Below are 22,468 nucleotides of genomic sequence, written 5' to 3' on the forward strand. Positions count from 1 at the left end.
CTTTTATCTCACCCACAGTCCATATTCCAGTTTTCTCATTAGACCCCCAGTGTCCTTTTATAGCAGGATCAAGTTCAGGAGTAGGTATAGCATTGATTGATTTTATCTCTTCAGTCTCCTTTAATCAGATTGTCCCTCAGCCTTTCTTTGTCTTTCATGACATTGACCTGTATTTTTCAGAAATGTCAGTGGTGTTATACAATGTTTCTGAGTATGGTTGTGATGGTTCCTCATATTTAGATTCAGGTTCTGCATCCATGGCAGCTTATGTCGTGATCCGTACCTTTGTGCTTTTTCACAGGGCATGAGGGTGGATTGTGGATGATCTCAGATTTAATACTGCAGTATAACGCAGTGAGTGATACATAGAGCTTAGTATAGTCAGTGATGAAAATGCTGAGTTTTTTTCTCTGCATGAAGTATAAAACTAAATTCTGATTGTATGAAGTTTCAGTGATACCATGACTTTAGACACCAAACTTATCTGTCAACCTATCCTGTTCTAGACCAGAGCCTAGAACTGCAGAGCAAGCAAAAAAGGCTTCAGCTGGGCAGTAAAAATGCCACAGAGACCGTAACTAAAACTCAGCCTCTTTCCTCAGAGAGCCCCTTAGCCCCTTGCTCAGAGCCCCTGACTCTGCCCTTAGGCTGAGTTGTCTGATTTCCAAACTCCTCATCATCAAAGAAACAAAACCAGAGGTCCGAGAAGCACTCTGCTGATAGACATCTTGACGGTAAACATAAATGACACCCTTTGACAACGATAGGGGAGCCAGCATCATAATCCAAAGCAGACAGAGCTCCAGTCGCAGAGCCTGAAGTTCATGGCTCCGTGCCACTAAATAAGGGGACCACATCCCTGCTTCAGCACAGCGCATGTCCCAGGACGCTGTGTGCCTTCGTGTCCATGCCACTAAATAAGGGGACCACATCCCTGCTTCAGCACAGCGCATGTCCCAAGACGCTGTGTGCCTTCGTGGTGGGTTTTATTAGCATGTTTTCTACTGTTTCTACAATAAAAACAGGCGACTGTAAAGGCTAAAATATGCTGAATATGCTCTAAGACAACCATCAAAAATGGTTACAATGAAAAGCGATGCTTTTGAGAGCAGATATTTAGCTATGTAGAGAATTTCGTTAGGCAGAAGGACTCATTTCTGAGAGTTCAGAAGAAACAAAACGTTTGCTGTAAAATTGTGAAAACACTCAGAGCTTGGGAACTAAGCAGAGAAAGGCCACAAGAGTACTTCAGGTATGGGAGGCTGTTGATTCTTCCTAGCTGAGGCAGAGTTAACAATTTCAATGAATTGAAATGCCTTTTCTATTCCCAGTTGTTATAATAGTTGGCTGGGTCAGAAAACCTGACTTCTTGTAGGTGGCCATGACCTCCCTGGGAGTTCCATAGATGAGGCAGAGCAGTGGTCTTTAGTTGTATTCCACAGGAAATGGAGGTGCTTTGTCTGCCCCACAAAAATTTGATTTGAATTTGTAAAATATTATTTTTAACTATTTTTTTAAACTATAGTGAAAAAACAGTACTCAGGCCGGGCAGGGTGGCTCGTATCTGTAATCCCGGCGCTTTGGGAGGCCGAGGCAGGCGGATCACGAAGTCAGGAGATTGAGACCATCCTGGCCAACATGGTGAAACCCCGTCTCTACTAAAATACAAAAAATTAGCCGGGCGTGGTGGTGCATGCCTGTAGTCCCAGCTACTCGGAAGGCTGAGGCAGGGTAATCACTTGAACTCGGGAGTTGGAGGTTGCCGTGGGCCGAGACTGCACCACTGCACTCCAGCCTGGTGACAGAGCGAGACTTAGTCTCAAAAAAAGAAGTACTCAAATATGTCATATGCTTAGCTTAGGCAGGTGTGGTGGCACACGTCTGTAGTCCCGGCGACTTGAAAGGCTGAGGTGGGAGAATCACTTGAGGCCAGGAGTTTGAGGCTGTGATGTGCAATGATTGTGACTGTGTGTAGCCACTGCACTCCAGCCTGGGCATAGTAAGACCCTGTCTCTTAAAAATTTATATCTCTAAGCCGGGTGTGGTGGGTGGCTCATGCCTGTAATCCCAGCACTTTGAGAGACCAATGCAGGTGGATCGGAATTCAAGACCAGCCTGGCCAACATGGTGAATCGCCATCTCTACTAAAAATACAAAAATCAGCCAGGTATGGAGGGGCACGCCTGTAATCCCAGCTACTTGGGAGACTGAGGCATAAGAATCGCTTGAACCTGGGAGATGGAAGTTGCAGTGAGCTGAGATCTCACCACTGCACTCCAGCCTGGGTGACAGAGTGAGACTCCATCTCGAAAAAAAAAATATATATATATATATTAAAAAAAAGCAAGAGGCCAACATTTTTGTGAGAATTACTGTAAATGGCTTATTTTTTATCTTTATTAAACCAATCAATGAACAAACATTTGAGGCCTTTATATTTCCTACTAGTAATAAAGCATTTGGTTTACTGTATAGTATTAAAATAGCCTTAAGATTCTGAGTAAATACAAAAAAAATTAAAGGACTGTAGAGGAAGTGAACATTTTTGAGCCCTTGCTGTGTGCCAAGAATTGGGTTAAGTGTTAAATATACATTCTTATTTAATCTTGTCTACTCTGTCAAGTGTAAGTACTGTTGGCCGGGCGCAGTGGCTCACACCTGTAATCCCAGCACTTTGGAAAGCCGAGGCAGGCAGATTACGAGGTCAGGAGATCGAGACCATCCTGGCTAACATGGTGAAACCCCGTCTCTACTAAAAATGCAAAATATTAGCCGGGCATAGTAGCGGGCGCCTGTAGTCCCAGCTACTCGGGAGGCTGAAGCAGGAGAATGGCGTGAACCCAGGAGGCAGAGCTTGCAGTGAGCCGAGATTGTGCCACTGCACTCCAGCCTGGGTGACAGAGTGAGACTCCATCTCAAAAAAAAAAAAAAAAAAAAAAAAGTGTAAGTACTGTTATTTTTTTCCTGTTTTACAGATGAGAGAACGAAGAGTAGTTATCCATAGTCACAGCTGATGGGTGGCAGAGGGTTTTGTTTGGTTGGTTGATTGGTTTTGGGGTTTTTTGTTTTGGGGTGTTTGTTTTTTTGAGACAGAAGCTTGTTCTGTCACCCATGCTGGAGTGCAGTGACACAGTCTTGGCTCACTGCAGCCTCCCCGGTTCAAACAATTCTTGTGCCGCAGCCTCCCAACTGCCTGCTACTACAGACATGCACTACCACCCTGGCTCATTTTTGTATTTTTAGTAGAGACGGGTTTCATCATGTTGGTCAGACTGGTCTCAAACTCCTGATCTTGTGATCTGCCCACCTTGGCCTTCCAAAGTGCTGGGATTACAGGCATGAGCCACTGTTCCTAGACAAGTGGCAGAGTTTTGCAGTGCAAACACAGACATTAAGGAATTTAGGGCCATATATGTTATGTAAGTCATAATATCTCAATGTTTATAGCTTCTATATGTTATTTCTTTACTTGCTTTTTAAAGTTGATAATGGGGAATTTCTGGTATACTCAGAAGTAGAGTAGTATAAAGAACCCCCCTGTCTCTGTCACCCAACCTCAGCAACTGTGACATGGCAAGACTTGCTTCACCCAGGCTCCAGCTTACTCTACCCCTCTACCCCCCATTATTTGGAAGCAGATCTCAAACATCATATTTTTTAAAGTAAAACCGTAATACCATTAATCAGATATAAAAAATTAATAGTAATTTCTTAATATTATCCAACATGCAGTCAGTGGTTAGATTTTCCTAATTGTCATATAATTTTTTAAATGAGTTTAACTCAGAATCCAAACCAGGCCCATATATTGCAAGTGGTTGACATGGCTTGTAAGTGTTTCAGTTCTTCAGAACCCCCCTCTTTTATCTCTCTTTTTTCTTCTTACAATGTTCTTATTGAGTAATCCTGGTCATGTGTCCCATACAATTTCTCATAGTCCGAATTTTGCATATAGACAGTGCCATGTGATGCCATTTAACCTCTTCCTCTGTCCCTGGATAGCCTATATGTTGGTGTAGTTAGAGTTTGAGATTGGCAGTTATGGCCGGGTGCGGTGGTTCATGCCTGTAATCTCAACACTTTGGGAGGCCAAGGTGGGTAGATCACCTGAGGTCAGGAGTTCGAGACCAGACTGGCCAACATGGTGAAACCCCGTTTCTACTAAAAATACAAAAATTAGCCAGGCATGGTGGTGCATGCCTATAGTCCCAGCTACTTGGGAGGCTGAGGCAGGAGAATTGCTTGAATCCGGAAGGCAGAGGTTGCAGTCAGCAGGGTGAGACTCTGTCTCAAAAAAAAAAAGAGATTGGCAATTAGCATTAGTTAGAGATTTGATCAGATTCAGGTTTTTTTTTTTTAATACTTTAAGTTTTAGGGTACATGTGCACAACGTACAGGTTTGTTACATAGGTATCCGTGTGCCATGTTGGTTTGCTGCACCCATCAACTGGTCATTTACATTAGGTATTTCTCCTAATGTTATCCCTCCCTCTGCGCCCCACCCCATGACAGGCCCTAGTGTGTGATGTTCCCCGCCCTGTGTCCATGTGTTCTCATTGTTCAATTCCCGCTTATGAGTGAGAACATGTGGTGTATGGTTTTCTGTCCTTGTGGTAGTTTGCTGTTTCAGCTTCATCCATGTCCCTACAAAGGACATGAACTCATCCTTTTTTATGGCTGCATAGTATTCCATGGTGTATATGTGCCACATTTTCTTAATCCAGTCTAACATTGGAGGACATTTGGGTTGGTTCCAAGTTTTTGCTATTGTGAATAGTGCCGCAGCAAACATATGTGTGCATGTGTCTTTATGGTAGCATGATTTATAATCCTTTGGGTATATTCCCAGTAATGGGATCACTAGCTCAAATGGTATTTCTAGTTCTAGATCCTTGAGGAATTGCCACATTGTTTTCCACAATGGTTGAACTAGTTTACACTCCCACCAACAGTGTAAAAGCGTTCCTGTTTCTCCACATCCTCTCCAGCATCTGTTGTTTCCTGACTTTAATGATCGCCATTCTAGCTGGTGTGAGATGGTATCTCATTGTGGTTTTGATTTGCATTTCTCTGATGACCAGTGAGTTTCTTGTGTCTGTTGGCTGCATAAATGTCTTCTTTTTTGTTGTTGTTGTTGTTTTTTTTTGTTTTTTTTTTTGTTTTTTTTTTTTTTTGAGACGGAGTCTTGCTCTGTCACCCAGGCTGGAGTGCAGTGGCCGGATCTCAGCTCACTGCAAGCTCCACCTCCCGGGTTTACGCCATTCTCCTGCCTCAGCCTCCCGAGTAGCTGGGACTACAGGCGCCCGCCACCTCGCCCGGCTAAGTTTTTCATATTTTTTAGTAGAGACGGGGTTTCACCGTGTCAGCCAGGATGGTCTCGATCTCCTGACCTCGTGATCCGCCCGTCTCGGCCTCCCAAAGTGCTGGGATTACAGGCTTGAGCCACCGATAAATGTCTTCTTTTGAGAAGTGTCTGTTCATATCATTTGCTCACTTTTTGATGGGGTTGTTTGTTTTTTTTCTTGTAAATTTGTTTAAGTTCTTTGTAGATTCCAGATATTAGCACTTTGTCAGATGGGTAGATTGAAAACAGTTTCTCCCATTATGCAGGTTGTTCATTCTGATGGTAGTTTCTTTTGCTGTGTAGAAGCCCTTTAGTTTAATTAGATCCCATTTGTCTATTGGCTTTTGTTGCCATTGCTTTTGGTGTTTTAGACATGAAGTCCTTGCCCGTGCCTATGTCCTGAATGGTATTGCCTAGGTTTTCTTCTAGGGTTTTTATGGTTTTAGGTCTAACATTTAAGTTTTTAACCCATCTTGAAATAATTTTTGTGTAAGGTGTAAGCAAGGAATCCAGTTTCAGCTTTCTACATATGGCTAGCCAGTTTTCCCAGCACCGTTTATTAAATAGGGAATCTTTTCCCCATTTCTTGTTTTTGTCAGTTTTGTCAAAGATGAGATGGTTGTAGATGTGTGGTATTATTTCTGAGGCCTCTGTTCTGTTCCATTGGTCTATATCTCTGTTTTGGCACCAGTACCATGTTGTTTTGGTTATTGTAGCCTTATAGTATAGTTTGAAGTCAGGTAGCATAATGCCCCCAGCTTTGTTCTTTTTGCTTAGGATTGTTTTGGCACTGCAGGCTCTTTTTTGATTCCATATGAATTTCAGTTTTTTCCAATTCTGTGAAGAAAATCATTGGTAGCTTGATGGGGATGGCATTGAATCTATAAATTACCTTAAGCAGTATGGCCATTTTCACGATACTGATTCTTCCTATCCATGAGTGTGGAATGTTCTTCTGTTTGTTTGTGTCCTCTTCTATTTCATTGAGCAGTGGTTTGTAGTTCTCCTTGAAGAGGTACTTCACATCCTTCACATCCCTTGTAAGTTGGATTTCTAGGTATTTTATTCTTTTTGTAGCAATTGTGAATGGGAGTTCACTCATGATTTGGCTGTTTGTATGTTATTGGTGTATAGGAATGCTTGTGATTTTTGCCCATTGATTTTGTATCCTGAGACTTTGCTGAAGTTGCTTATCAGCTTAAGGAGATTTTGGGCTGAGACGATGGGGTTTTCTGAGTATACAATCATGTCATCTGCAAACAGGGACAATATGACTTCCTCTTTTCCTAATTGAATACCTTTTATTGCTTTCTCTTGCCTGATTGCCCTGGCCAGAACTTCCAACACTATGTTGAATAGGAGTGGTGAGAGAGGGCATCCCTGTCTTGTGCCAGTTTTCAAAGGGAATGCTTCCAGTTTTTGCCCATTCAATATTATATTGGCTGTGGGTTTCTCATAAATAGCTCTTACTGTTTTGAGATACATTCCATCAGTACCTAGTTTACTGAGAGTTTTTTGCATGAAGAGCTGTTGAATTTTGTTGAAGGCCTTTTCCGCATCTGTTGAGATAATCATATGGTTTTGTCGTTGGTTCTGTTTATGTGATGGATTACGTTTATTGATTTGCGTATGTTGAACCAGCCTTGCATCCCAGGCATGAAACCAACTTGAACGCGGCAGATAAGCTTTTTGATGTGCTGCTGGATTCAGTTTTCCAGTATTTTATTGAGGATTTTTGCATCGATGTTAATCAAGGATATTGATCTAAAATTCTCTTTTTTGTTGTTGTGTCTCTGCCAGGCTTTGGTATCATGATGATGCTGGCCTCATAAAATGAGTTAGGAAGGATTCCCTCTTTTTTCTATTGATTGGAATAGTTTCAGAAGGAATGGTACCAGCTCCTCTTTGTACCTCTGGTAGAATTCAGCTGTGAATCCATCTGGTCCTGGACTGTTTTTGGTTGGTAGCCTATTAATTATTGCCTCAGTTTCAGAGCCTGTTATTGGTCTATTCAGAGATTCAACTTCTTCCTGGTTTAGTCTTGGAAGGGTGTATGTGTCTGGGAATGTATCCATTTCTTCTAGATGTTCTAGTTTATCTGCATAAAGATGTTTATATTATTCTCTGATGGTAGTTTGTATTTCTGTGGAATAGGTGGTGATACCCCTTTATCATTGCATCTGTTTTATTCTTTTCTCTTTTCTTATTTATTAGTCTTGCTAGTGGTCTATCAATTTTGGTGATCTTTTCAAAAAACCAACTCCTGGATTCATTGATTTTTTTTTTTAAGGGTGTTTTGGTTTTTGTGTCTCTATCTCCTTCAGTTCTGCTCTGATCTTAGTTATCTTCTGCCAGCTTTTGAATGTGTTTTCTCGTGCTTCTGTAGTTCTTTTAATTGTGATGTTAGGGTGTCAATTTTAGATCTCTCCTGCTTCCTCTTGTGGGCATTTAGTGCTATAAATTTCCCTCTACACACTGCTTTAAATGTGTCCCAGAGATTCTGGTACGTTGTGTCTTTGTTCTCATTGGTTTTAAAGAACATCTTTATTTCTGCCTTCATTTCGTTATTTACCCAGTAATAACTCAGGAGCAGGTTGTTCAATTTCCAAGTAGTTGTGCGGTTTTGAGTGAGTTTCTTAATCCTGAGTTCTAATTTGATTGCACTGTGGTCTGAGAGACAGTTTGTTGTGATTTCTGTTCTTTTACATTTGCTGAGGAGTGCTTTACTTCCAACTATGTGGTCAATTTTGGAGTAAGTGCAATGTGGTGCTGAGAAGAATGTATGTTCTGTTGATTTGCGGTGGAGAGTTCTGTAGATGTCTATTAGGTCCACTTGGTGCAGAGCTGAGTTCAAGTCCTGGATATCCTTGTTAACTTTCTGTCTCGTTGATCTGTCTAATATTGACAGTGGAGTGTTAAAGTCTCCCATTATTACTGTATGGGAGTCTAAGTCTCTTTGCAGGTCTCTAAGGACTTGCTTTATAAATCTGGGTGCTCCTGTATTGGGTGCATATATATTTAGGATAGTTAGCTCTTCTTGTTGAATCTATCCCTTTACCGTTATGTAATGGCCTTCTTTGTCTCTCTTGGTCTTTGTTGTTTTAAAGCCTGTTTTAACAGAGAATAGGATTGCAACCCATGCTATTTTTGCTTTTCATTTGCTTGGTAGATCTTCCTCCATCCGTTTATTTGAGCCTATGTGTGTCTCTGCACATGAGATGGGTCTCCCGAATACAGCACACTGATGGGTCTTGACTCTATCCAATTTGCCAGTCTGTGTCTTTTAATTGGGGCACTTAGTCCATTTACATTTAAGGTTAATATTGTTATGTGTGAATTTGATCCTGTCATTATGATGTTAGCTGGTTATTTTGCTTGTTAGTTGATGCAGTTTCTCCCTAGCATCGATGGTCTTTACATTTTGGCATGTTTTTGCAGTGGCTGGTACCGGTTGTTCCTTTCCGTGTTTGGTGCTTCCTTCAGGAGTTCTTGTAAGGCAGGCCTGGTGGTGACAAAATCTCTCAGCATTTGCTTGTCTGTAAAGGATTTTATTTCTCCTTCACTTGTGAAGCTTAGTTTGGCTGGATATGAAATTCTGGGTTGAAAATTCTTTTCTTTAAGAATTTTGAATATTGGCCCCCACTCTTTTCTGGCTTGTAGAGTTTCTGCTGAGAGATTCGCTATTAGTCTGATGGGCTTCCCTTTTTGGGTAACCTGACCTTTCTCTCTGGCTGCCCTTAACGTTTTTTCCTTCATTTCAGCCTTGGTGAATCTGACAATTATGTGTCTTGGAGTTGCTCTTCTCAAGGAGTGGTGTTCTCTGTATTTCCTGAATTCTCCCTGTCACTTTCAGGTACACTAATCAAACGTAGACTTTTCACATAGTCCCATATTTCTTGGAGGCTTTGTTTGTTTCTTTTTACTCTTTTTTTCTCTAAACTTCTCTTCTCACTTTATTTCATTAATTTGATCTTCAATCACTGATACTCTTTCTTCCACTTGATAGAATCGGCTACTGAAGCTTGTGCATGCATCACATAGTTCTCGTGCCGTGGTTTTCAGCTCCATCAGGTCTTTTAAGGTCTTCTCTGCACTGTTTATTCTAGTTAACCATTTGTCTAATCTTTTTTCAAGGTTTTTAGCTTCCTTGCGATGGGTTCGAACATCCTCCTTTAGCTCAGAGAAGTTTGTTATTACCGACCTTCTGAAGCCTACTTCTGTCAGCTCGTCAAAGTCATTCTCCGTCCAGCTTTGTTCCGTTGCTGGCGAGGAGCTGCAATCCTTTGAAGGAGAGGAGGTGCTCTGGTTTTTAGAATTTTCAGCTTTTCTGCTCTGGTTTCTCCCCATCTTTGTGGTTTTATCTACCTTTGGTCTTTGATGTTGGTGACCTACAGATGGGGTTTTGGTGTGGATGTCCTTTTTGTTGATGTTGATGCTATTCCTTTCTGTTAGTTTTCCTTCTAACAGTCTGGTCCCTCAGCTGCAGGTCTGTTGGATTTTGCTGGAGGTCCTCTCCAGACCCTGTTTGCCTGGGTATCACCAGTGGAGGCTGCAGAACAGCAAATACTGCTGCCTGATCCTTCCTCTGGAAGCTTTGTCCCAGAGGGGCACCCACCTGTATGAGGTGTCAGTTGGCCCCTGCTGGGAGGTGTCTCACAGTTAGGCTACATGGGGGTCAGGGACCCACTTGAGGAGGCAGTCTATCTATCCTGAGCTCAAATGCCATGCTGGGAGAACCACTGCTTTCTTCAGAGCTGTTGGACAGGGACGTTTAAGTCTGCAGAAGTTTCTGCTGTCTTTTGTTCAGCTACGCACTGCCCCCAGAGGTGGAGTTTACAGAGGCAGCAAGTCTTGCTGAGCTGCGGTGGGCTCTGCCCAGTTCAAGCTTCCTAGCTGCTTTGTTTACCTACTTAAGCCTCAGCAATAGCAGACGCCCCTCCAGCTGCCAGGCTGCTGCCTCACAGGTTGATCTCAGACTGCTGCACGAGCAGTGAGCAAGGCTCTATGGGCAAGGGACCAGCTGAGCCAGGCTCAGGATATAATCTCCTGGTGTGCTGTTTGGTAAGACCGTTGGAAAAGTGCAGTATTTGGGCGGGAGTGTCCTTATTTTACAGGTGTAGTCTGTCACAGCTTCCCCTGGCTAGGAAAGGGAAATCCCTTCCCAGGTGAGACGATGCCCCACCCTGATTCGGCTTGCCCTCCGTGGGCTGCACCCACTGTCCAACCAGTCCCAATGAGATGAACTAGGTACCTCAGTTGGAAATGCAGATATCACCTGTCTTCTGCATCGATCATGCTGGGAGCTGCAGACCAGAGCTGTTCCTATTTGGCCATTTTGGAATGGAAGGCTTTACTATTTTAAAATAAGGGAAATTGCTTGGTAAACTCTTCTCCTACAGTACATATAGTATTGCAAGCTACATTATAAAGTCTAGTGTCTTATGTTGGGTGGAAGTCGGGGATTATTTGTTTTCTTTAGTTTGTTTTAGAAATATGTTCAGAATATCTCCTTGTATGCTTTTGTTTGCCTTGACCATGGTAAGAAGGTGGAGTGGTGCCACATCTGGAGTGAAGAAACTTCGAGCAGAGAGTTGAAGGACCAGCTCCTAGCACCACCTGTGGCCCTTGTGTGGTGGCCGTGGACAGTGTGAACATGTTTTCCTTTGTGCAGTTAAGGAGTTACCAAATTCTTCTAGGTTTCCTTCCAGCTCAGGGTCCTGTTTTAAGCCTAACCATATATATTTGTTATTTGGGGAGATGTTCAGGGGTTAGTGTGTGCCTTTCTTGGTTACCATCTAAAGAGAAATTCTTTTTTCTTTTTCCCTTCTAGCTATTGTACACACGTGACAACCTATGAAGAATCAAATTATTCTCTGAGTTATCAGTTTATACTAAATCTCTTCTCCTTCCTGCTCAGAATAAAGACTTCCCTTCTCCATGAAGAAGTGAGCTTAGTTGAGAAGAAACTTTTCGAGAAAAAATATAGTGTAACAAAAAAGAAATCAAGATCCAAGAAAGCAAGACGACATTGAGAAAATGAAATAGAAACTTTCTGGAAAAATATTTTAATATTGATATAACATCAGATTTTAATATAACATTCCAGAGAATTGTGGAAAATACTGCGTATATATGTATATGCTCTGACACATATTTACATATATGTCAAGTGTGCTTAGAAAATTGTATATTATAAAGCAGGTGAGCTTTGTTTGATTTTATTTTTCAGAGTATGAATATTCTAAGAGAAAGTTAAAACAACAGTAAATTATATGATTGTATTTATTTATTTATTTATTTTTTTTTTTTGAGACAGAGTCTTGCTCTGTCGCCCAGGCTGGAGTGCAGTGACACGATCTTGGCTTACTGCAAGCTCCACTTCCCAGGTTCATGCCATTCTCCTGCCTCAGCCTCCCAAGTAGCTGGGACTACAGGTGCCCGCCACCACGCTAATTTTTTTGTTTGTTTTTAGTAGAGACGGGGTTTCACCATGTTAGCCAGGATGGTCTTGATTTCCTGACCTCGTGATCCATCCACCTCGGCCTCCCAAAGTGCTGGGATTATAGGTGTGAGTCACCGTGCCCGGCCAGTAAATTGTATAGTTGTATCCAGAAATGTATACTCATTGTATTTTAAAGCTAAATTTATTTTTTAAAGTAGATCTCTTCCTTATTCTTTACACCCCAGAGTAAATCCCAGATGGATCAAAGATCTAAACGTAATCTTTCATATTTAAAAATATAAAAGTATTAGTAGAAAACAAATATGAATGTTTTGCTCTTGGAATGGCATAGTCAATTTTTGCAGCATATGATGGACAAAGGAATAATTTCTTTAATGTGTCAATAGCTCTTGCAAAGCAAAAGGAAAAAAGCAAACTGAATAAGGGATATGAAAAATTATTTTTCTGAAGGTCAAGCCAAAAAACATGATAGGATACTCTACCTCACTCATACTCAAGAAATACAAATTGAAGCAAATACTGTTTCCCACATATTGGATTGGCAAAGATTATAAAGATGTATAAAACCTGGTAAGGACATTGGAAAATCAGGCATTCTTGTTCTGAGTTCATTTATGCATGCAACAGATAGCAACTCCTGTGTTCCAGACACGTTCTAAGCACTGGGAATACAGCACTGAACGAGACCCCCACCTTTAAAGGTCGTAGGTTCCAACTGGGTGGAGGCTGATAGTAAAAAATATATATAATGTTTTGGGGAACTCAGTACAATGAAGAAAAAGCAAGAAAAGAGATAAATGATAAGGTAGGCCATTTTATAAAGGGCGGCTGAGGGAGGATCCTCTGGGGCAGTGGCATTAGAGCAGAGAGCAACTTGCATGGAACACAGTAGCGTGAGCAGCCATGCAGCCCATCCAGGGGGAGATCAGCACAGGCAGAGGAAAGATGTGCAGAGGCTGTGAGCAGGGGCATGCTGGGTGCAGTCAAGGACTGGCAAGCTGTCCAGAGTGGCTGGAGCAGTGTGGTTGAAGGGGAGGAGAGCAGATGAGCAGATGGGCAGATGGGATGGTAGAGGTTGCTCTGAGGTCATGGGTAGGATGACCTTACCATGGTTGGCTTTTATCTCAAATGTTACAGGAAACCATTCGAAATTTTTAAACAAAAGAATGATGTGATCCAACCTATATCATAAAAGTATCACTGACTATTCTGATGAGTACACTGTAGTGGGGATGTGGGCAGTGGTTAGAGAGTTCATTTTGAATTGAATATATTTTGTTACTCTCTACCTGTTTCACTTATTGTAAGGTTTTCTTTTTTCTTTTTTCTTTTTTCTTTTTTCTTTTTTTTTTTTTTTTTTTTTTTTGAGACGGAGTCTCACGCTGTGTCGCCCAGGCTGGAGTGCAGTGGCGCGATCTCGGCTCACTGCAAGCTCCGCCTCCCAGGTTCAGGCCATTCTCCTGCCTCAGCCTCCGAGTAGCTGGGACTACAGGCGCCCGCCACCACGCCCGGCTAGTTTTTTTTTTGTATTTTTTTTTTAGTAGAGATGGGGTTTCACCATGTTAGCCAGGATGGTCTCGATCTCCTGACCTCGTGATCCGCCCGCCTCGGCCTCCCAAAGTGCTGGGATTACAGGCTTGAGCCACCGCGCCCGGCCCTCTTTTTTTTTTTTTGAGACAGGGTCTTGCTGTGTCACCCAGGCTGGAGTGCAGTGGTGTGACCTTGGCTCACTGCAGCTTTGACTCCCCGGCTCAAATGCTCCTCCTGAGCCTGAGTAGCTGAGACCACAGGCATGTGCCACCATATCCAGCTAAATGTTTTGTTTTTCGTAGAGACAGAGGTCTCACTATGTTGCCTAGGCTAGTCTTGAACTTCTCGGCTCAAGTGATCCTCCTGCCTCAGCCTCCCAAAGTGCTGGGATTAGAGGTGTGAGCCACCACGTCTGGCTGACTACAACTTTTAATATTTTTTAATTTTTGCAACTTTTTTTTTTTTTAAATGGAGTCTCGCCCTGTCGCCCAGCGTACAGTGCAGTGGCGCGATCTCAGCTCACTGCAAGCTCTGTCTCCTGGCTTCACGCCATTCTCCTGCCTCAGCCTCCCAAGTAGCTGGGACTACAGGCACCTGCCACCACCCCTGGCTAATTTTTGAATTTTTAGTAGAGACGGGGTTTCACTGCGTTAGCCAGGATGGTCTCCATCTTCTGACCTCGTGATCCACCCGCCTCAGCCTCCCAAAGTGCTGGAATTACAGGCGTGAACCACCACACCCAGCCTAATTTTTGCAACTTTTTATAGTGAGACTTATACAATAATTTAAATTATATACAGGGTGCTCAGCCAGCACAAAGCTGTGGTGAGATTTGGGTCCAGGTCTCAGGCTCCAGATTCCAAACCACATTTAAAAAAAAAAAAAATCACCTGCAGACTGCCTATAGCTTTAACAGTCTCTGTCTCCCCTTCATTCACATCCTTCGGGTGGAGAAAGGTTTGTGAATATTTTAGTAAATTTGATTCAATAGACATTTCTTGATTATCACATTGATTCTCAAAGTGTGGTCCCTGGACCAGCGACATCAGCATTACCTGGGTGCTCATTAGAAATGCACATGTAGAATTTTGATTTAAAAATTTAAAGAATTAATAAATAGTTCAAGTTTTTACACAAAATAATAAAACTCTTTCCCTTTATATATACATGAAAAAAACTTTCTGAATGGTATAACAATAGTGGTAATTTCTGGTTGGTACGATAACTATAGTGATTTTATTTTCTTGGTGACTCTCTGCATTTTATAGTTGTGTATTAAGAGTTGTATTAATTTTTTTTTTTTTTTTTGAGGTGGTCTTTTTCGCTCAGTCTGGAGAGCAATGGTGCATTTATGGCTTGCTGCAACCTCCACCTCCTAGGCTCAAGTAATCCTCCTACCTCAGCCTCCAGAGTAGCTGGGACTGCAGGCCCATGCCACCATGCCTGGCTAATTGTTTATTTTTTTGTAATGCTGATGGGGTCTCGCTATGCTGCTCAGGCTGGTCTTGAACTCCTGACCTCAAGCGATCCTCCCGCCTCTGTCTCCCAAAGTGCTGGAATTACAGATGTGAGCCACTGTGCCCAGCCTGGTTTGGTAGTTTCTTAAAAGTGAAAATTAGACCTACCATGTGATCCAGCCATTCCACTACTAGGTATCTACCCAAGAAAAATAAAAGCATGTTTCCACACAAAGACTTGTATACAGATATTCATAGCAGCTTTATTTGGAATAGCCAAAAAAAGGAAAACAACCCAAACAGCCCTCACCGGGTGAATGGATAAACACATGGTTGATACATCCATACAGTGAAACACTCAGCTGTGAAAAAGGAACAAACTATTGAAACAACAATAGCCCTGCTCAGGAGCAGGATTTGGAGGAGAATATAAGAAGCATATCTTTTATAATTTAAAAACTTGCTTTCTAAGATTAGAACTGAAAGATCTTTTCTGAAGATGAGTGTCATGGAATTGACATTATTTGAAGTGTTATGGCACTTCATTTGAATAAAAAATCGAAGTTGCTAACAAGTTCCATGTACTTAAAAATATTGGGACAGAGAGTTCAAAGCTATGAAAACTTTTGGGCCACCCATGAATATGAAGTAAGATTAATAAGGAGGAGAAGTCAGTGAAAAATCTGGCTTTCTATGCATTTCAAATTTTATGAATTACCACTGAAGGCTAGTGATGAAATGTTACACTCTAGGCATCAGTGTTTTCACATCTAACATAGTATCAGTCATAGAAAAAGCTTATCTGTCTACTGCCAAAAAGGGAAGAGGGTAATAGCACGTATCGAGCACCTATTATATATTCAGATGAGGTCCTGCCATACGAAATTCAGTCTCCGCTGCTCTGAGGGCCATGCAGTCAGTCGTCCTTGGATAATAGGCGTGGAGCTAGGGGTTGCGCTGTGAAGTAGCCATCCTTCCTAGGGTGCTCAGCCAGCACAAAGCTGTGGCGAGATTTGGGTCCAGGCCTCGGACTCCAGATTCCAAACCACATTTTTTAAAAAAATCACCACCTGCAGACTGGCCTATAGCTTTAACAGTCTCTATGTCTCCCTTTCATTCGCATCCTTTGGGTGGAGAAAGGTTTGTGAATATTTTAGTACATTTGATTCAAAAGACATTTCTTGATTATTTATCACATTGGTTCTCAAAGTGTGGTCCCTGGACCAGCGACATCAGCATTACCTGGGCACTCGTTAGAAATGCACATTCTCAGGCCTACTCCTGACTCCCAATCGGGAAACGCAGTGTGGGTCCAACAATCTGTTTTAACAAGTCCTTCGTTCACTCCAGGCTCCAAGGTGGGACAGTCACTGGTGCTGCTTCTGGCTGGGACAACAGGGCCCCACTGTGGAACTTGCAGCCCTTGACCCCCTCCTAACGGCTCTCTCAGGAAGTCCTCCAAAAGTCCTCCATCCCCTGCAGGGCTGCCCCACAGTGGCCTTCCACGTCCTCCTGGGTGCAGAGGTCCCCGCCACCCCCAGGGCCGCCTCTGCAGCTGTGCTACAGCTCCTCTGCCCAGGCACCTGCACTGGCATGGAGCACCCTGTAAGTTGTCTGCTTGAGGCCTCTCCATAAATGCTTGCCTCAGCTGTTTCTAAACTACAAAAGCACACAATCATGAAATGAGGCAGAGGTGGGCTGAGTGCCACAATGGATGCCAAGAGGAAGAGAGATGGACATGGTGCTGGGAGGCTCTTGGCGCCACTGGAGGGAGGCACTCAGTTCCCAGGCTGCCCCGGCTGGGAGAGGAGTCGAGTCTTAATCTCCTTTCAGGGGACATAGTAAAGTACTTTGCCACTAGAGTGATTTATGTGTTGATTTGGGTGGAATCTGTTTCATAAACACATTTTATGTTTTTTTTTTTAAAAATTAGATTATTCCTTGGCCAGGTGTGGGCACAGGGTGGCTTACGCCTGTAATCCCAGCACTTTGAGAGGCCAAGGTGGGTGCATCACTTGAGGTCAGGAGTTCAAGATCAGCCTGGCCAACATGGTGAAACCCCATCTCTACTAAAAATACAAAAATTAGCTGGGTGTTGTGGCAGGTGCCTGTAATTCCAGCTACTTGGGAGGCTAAGGCAGGAGAATCGCTTGAACCCGGGAGGCGGAGGTTGCAGTGAGCCAAGATCTCACCACTGCACTCTATCCTGGGCAACAGAATGAGACTCTATCTCATAAGTAAATAAATAAATTAGATTTCTTACCCCTACAGTGAAGCATAATTTTATGATTTAGGCAACTACCCTAAAGGGAAATAAAACCAAGTGAGATTGCACATGGTCTCAGATTTAGTAACTACTGTAATATCTGTAGTTCAAAACCAAATGCTTATAGGGAGTGAAACAGAATGCAGCCCATACCTGTGGAAAAGAGTGCTTCAATTGTCTTAGGTCTATGACCAGCCTAAGCTCATAGCCATACAAATATATATACACCATACATGTGCTGAAACTAAGTTAAATTTCTTGTTTTTAATTGTCTTAAGTATCAAGCTTGGATCAGAACATGTTGGAAAAACACGGCTCTGAAACCCACTTATTAAGCGCTTGTGCTGTATCGAACATTTTACATTTGTTCATTTAACATATCTAGATAAATCTATGTATTTATAGCTATAGTGGTCCAAGATTTGGTCACAGCAGATTACAACAAAACCTTTAAGTTAAAAATAATGTTAAAATCAGTGAGTATTTTAATACTATGTGAGTCTTTGCCTATGAGAATACAGAACGTTGGCCCAAATATTTCATTAATCTACAGGGTTATATACATTTGGAGCACAGTGTTGTTGTTTGTGTGTTTGTTTGTTTTTAATCCTCTTCCCAAAAGTGGGTTTCTTCGCAGCTTGAGACTCCTGTGTTAGACTTAAGAGGAAAAGGAGTGGGTGCCTCTCGCCTGGGACCAGTGGACATTATTAGGGGAATATACCAATGGTGGCAGGTTGATGACCTTATCTCTCTGTAGGGTGGCATTTCTCTCTGGGCTCTCAGCAGGTCTGCCTGTCACTGTCACCCAGAAGTGGAGCCACCTTCTGAAGCCCAAACTGAGGAGGGAGAGCCCAGGGTCCTCAGGCACCTCGCAGCAGGAGGCCGGGAGTTCACCCGCAGTGTCTAGTTCTTTGTTATCTTTTCTTTTGCCGTCTATTGGCGCAAAGCCACCTAGAAACAAAAAAAGGAGTATTAATTCATCCCTCTATTCACACGAAAAGACAAATTGTTTAAATAAGAAAGGAGCACGGTTTCCCAAATCTTCAGCAAGACCTTGAATAGAGTTTCCAAAGTATGGCTGCCGTAAAAGTTCTGTGTATTATTATAAAACTGCAGATAGTTAAGAATGTGTGTTTTTATCTTGAGTATATAGCTGGTGACTTTTTAAAAAATTTAAAATGCCTTTGTGTTCCTGAAAGCTGAGTAAATTCACACAGTATTAAGTCTCTCACAAAACGAATTCAAGAAGCTCTAAGTGTATGTTCCCTTGTTTTGTGCCCTTGTGAAGTATTTAAGCATAAAGGGCTTTAGTGCCAGACTTACCTGATAATATGCTATGACTTCAGAAGAGCTTACAAAAGAGTGCTTTTATTGACTTTATAAATTAAGAACCTGGTATTTCAGCTCACTTGGCCTTCTGCCCTTCTGAAACAATCATTCCCTTCTGGGACAATTAGTACATGTTTTATGGATATTTGCGTTGAACTGGGTGACTTGCAGACACTCCCAAAGGAATTTTTAGTTAGAATAACGCTTCAACGCAGTTGCCTTTTGTCACCATTGTTGTCCACATTAATTTAAATTAAGTAAGTTAAACATTACCTACAATGAAAAAGGTGGTCTCTGAATTTTAAAACTCCCCCCAAGGTTTAAAGTAGGAAAAAAAAATATGTTCTTTGCCATGTTCGAGGATAAGAAAATGTTGTAAAACATGATTACTTATTTTTACCTTTCTCTCCTTAGCAATTGACACCAGAATAAAAATCTCCCTGGAAAGATTCCTCCGGTCCCAAGCAGTCACCCTGCTCCGGCCGCAGAGCCCCCGGGGGTAGGGAGGTGGGCTCTGTGCCTCTCCCCTCCACGTCCATCCTGCCACAGCAGTTTGCAGGGTCAGCTCCTACACTCCAAAACTGGTTTTGTTTTTTGTTGTTGTTTTGTTTTGTTGCAATTGCCCCATGGTCTCTTAAGTGCAGCCCACGGCGCTCATGTGGAATGGGAATCAGGCAGTAAAGTCAGGAATGTTGGTTTCACCTGCCCCTCCTCACCACAGCCCAAGGGTCAGAGCTGTGGGATGGCCTGTAAGAACCCAGCTCTATCACACCCTCCTATCTCCTGCTGCTGCCCAGGAAGGGTAGGGACCCAGGCTCCTGCACCCCTCGGATCATTCTGTCTCCACTCACTTTCTTCAATTCCTCCACACCTACAGCACAGCCTATTTTTTACATTATCATAGCCTGCTTGTGTGTGTCCTGGTTTACTAACTAGACAGGCTTTCATGAGACACGGCTTCTACAGAACCCTAAATCCAACAGATGTTGAGTAAATGCTTTGATGAAAGTAGTGATGAGAAAGGGGAAAATTACAAAAAGCTTCCCACTTTCTGATTAGCTACTGCTGTGCTGTTTTCATTATTCAGTGATTTCACCATTCCGTGAATGGGCTCAGTTGTCTGCCTACAAATGTTGGTTTTGAGTCAAACTGAAGTTATTTTAAGACAGAAGGAGGAAATGGGCCTAAGTTTCGCCCCTGGCGTTCCTGTGGCCATATCAAATATTTATATAGTGCTTAGAGTGGGCCAGGCACTTCACATGTATGGACACTTTTATCCATACTTTCAGCAGCCCTATGGTCCTGTAATATTGTACAAAGGAGGACGTGGAGACACAGAGAGGTTCAATGACATGCCCAGGGCTGTGTTGGTAAGCATGGAGCCGGGCTCTGATTCCAGGCTGTTGGCTGAAGTCTGTGGGCTTGACCAGCCTACCGCGCTGCCTCACCAAGACTCAACCTCGGTGATGTCAGTTTGGAATCTAAGGAGCCCAAAAGCTGCTCAGAAGAAAACTAGAGCATTTACAACTAGCATATATCCTCACCACCCCTCCTCCATGCCTCCACCCCAAACCTGTTCTTCCTCTGCCTTCCCTGACTCTCAGTGACAGCCCCATCAATCTAATTGCACCAAGTCATAAATCTCCAGCCCCTCCCTCCCTGTCACCTCCAAATCTCATCCTCACTTTGCTGACTTTCTACCACCAAGCACCTGTGGACTCCGCCCTCCTTTGGCAGTCACTGCCTAGCTCTGATGCTCCCCGTGTTCTCCCTGGGGCTGCACAGCTCACTGCCCTCCAACACACATTGCCCCTCTGCCAGTCTTCCCAAATCGGGTCTAAAACCCCTCAAGATGCAGCATCCTCCCACGGCTCCTGTTGCGTAGAAGCCAGACAATGTGTTGTGGTTAAGCCATCAGAGCGTGGCCCCAACACTTTTCCCGTCCCCTGCCGTGCCTTGCGCCCTTGATCTCAGGCAAGCCAGGGTCCCTCCCACCCCGAGGCCTTTGCCTGTGCTGTCTGCTCTCTCAGAAATGTCCTTCTCTCTCTTCTTCCTTTAGGACCCTTGCTCAATGCCATCTCCATTCAACCTTCCCCACCTCAGCTCCCCAAGCAGAGTTCATGGTTTCCAAGCACAGAGCTCAGACCTCCGTAAATGCATGAACCATCTGTGTCACGTGCCCAGGTCTGTAGATGGGGCCTCCTCATGCTGGCCCATGAGCTTGCTGTGCATACAGACGCCAGTACCGACAGGGCAGGCAGGCACTCAGGTTAGCGCTCCCTCCCCAACCTGATGGCTTGGTAGATTTTAAGATTAAGAAACTTGAGATCTTACAGGAAAAACATCACAACGATAATAGAGGCCACATGCCAAAGAAGCATATCTAGGAAATGTTACACATCTAGTTTGTAATTACGAGTTTTTTGTTTTGTTTTGTTTTGTTTTTTGAGACGGAGTCTCGCTCTGTCACCCAGGCTGGAGTGCAGTGGCTGGATCTTGGCTCACTGCAAGCTCCGCCTCCTGGGTTTACGCCATTCTCCTGCCTCAGCCTCCCCAGTAGCTGGGACTACAGGCGCCCGCCACCTCGCCTGGCTAGTTTTTTTGTATGTTTTAGTAGAGACGGGGTTTCACTGGGTTAGCCAGGATGGTCTCGATCTCCTGACCTCGTGATCCGCCTGTCTTGGCCTCCCAAAGTGCTGGGATTACAGGCTGGAGCCACCGCGCCCGGCCAATTACGAGTTTTATACAATTAATTTCCACTTACCAGCTCATCAGAAACTTCAGGTTTGCTCTTCTCTGCATTTTCAATGCAATGACTACATTGATTTAGGTTTATTAAGAATCCTATGCATACTAAGATTTGGCTTTTGTATTTTGGTCCTCCATCTACATGAACAGCCCTCTAATTTCATGTCAGAGTTAGTGCCTGCCATCTGCTGATCCCCATAATGGCCCCAGAGCAGAGTAACTTGAGGTTTTATGATGCCTTGAGGAACTTTTATTAAAAGGACCACAATACCTAAGTAAATAATGCTCAAGGAGCTCCCCAGTTCCAAACCAGGAAAGCATGGTTGTGCCCATGATAATTTCAGGCCAAACACGCACAAGTCTCTGCCACTCCTGAAGAGCAATCCCAAGACTCCAAGACCTGCTTCCCTTCTTGTCCCTCACCTGATGCTTATCACAAAATTCTCCTGATTTGCCTTGGCACAGTGGTTCACACTTGTAATCCCAGCAACTTTGGGAGGTCAAGGCTGGCGGAACACCTGAGGTCAGGAGTTCAAAGAGCCTGGCCAACACAGTGAAACCCCGTCTCTACTAAAAATACAAAAATCAGATGGGCATGGCAGCAGGCTCCTGTACTCCCAGCTACTCGGGAGGCTGAGGCAGGAGAATTGCTTGAACCCAGGAGGCGCGTTGCAGTGATCCAAGATTGTGCCACTGTCCTCCAGCCTGGGCGACAGAGCTAGACTCAGTTTCGGGGGAAAAAAAAAATTCTCCTGATTTTTCCCTTTACCTTTTTTCAACCTCTAGCTCTTCCTTTTTCTAATCATCACCAACAGTGATGCCCACTTATTTGAAAGCTCCTGTGCTGTATTGAACGTTTTACATTTGTTCATTTAACATACTAGATAAATCTACTTATTTACAGCTATCGTGATTCAAGATATGGTCACAGCAGATTAAAACAAAACCTTTAAGTTAAAATTAATGTTAAAATCAGTGACTATGTTAATACTATGAGAATCAACTCAAAAGTACAGATATTGAAATCCTGTACATGATATTGTAGTATCATGGTTTAGAAAAGACATATCAATGTGGGTTGCAAAAGGCTCAGACTTCAAGTAAGGGAGCTGGCAGCTGGGGATGGATTACTGTAAAAACACAGTTAATAAAATGTCAATTTTGGCTGGATGAATTAATCCCTCTTTGCTTTTTCCCTACCTATAAAGCAAAGATAAATCTCTCTTGTACTAAAATGTGGTGAGATGCTCCAACAATCTTTTTTTAAGATGGAGTTTCACTCTTGTCACCTGGGCTGGAGCACAATGGTGTGATCTTGGCTCACTGCAACC

General features: G+C 43.2%; 1 protein-coding gene across 1 annotated transcript in view; it reads left to right on the top strand.

Annotated features, from left to right (window-relative positions):
• Window positions 1-12,017, top strand: part of TAF1B (TATA-box binding protein associated factor, RNA polymerase I subunit B) — an 85,008-nt gene extending 72,991 nt beyond the window's left edge. The window contains exons 15-16 of the mRNA XM_025353793.1: window positions 11,175-11,607; window positions 11,935-12,017. Coding sequence (XP_025209578.1) covers window positions 11,175-11,376 — 202 coding nt within the window. The 3' untranslated portion in view covers window positions 11,377-11,607; window positions 11,935-12,017. The remainder of the gene's footprint in view (window positions 1-11,174; window positions 11,608-11,934) is intronic.
• The last annotated feature ends 10,451 nt before the right edge of the window (window positions 12,018-22,468 follow it).

The sequence above is a fragment of the Theropithecus gelada genome, chromosome 13 (assembly GCF_003255815.1).
Source record: "Theropithecus gelada isolate Dixy chromosome 13, Tgel_1.0, whole genome shotgun sequence".
NCBI lineage: Eukaryota > Metazoa > Chordata > Mammalia > Primates > Cercopithecidae > Theropithecus > Theropithecus gelada.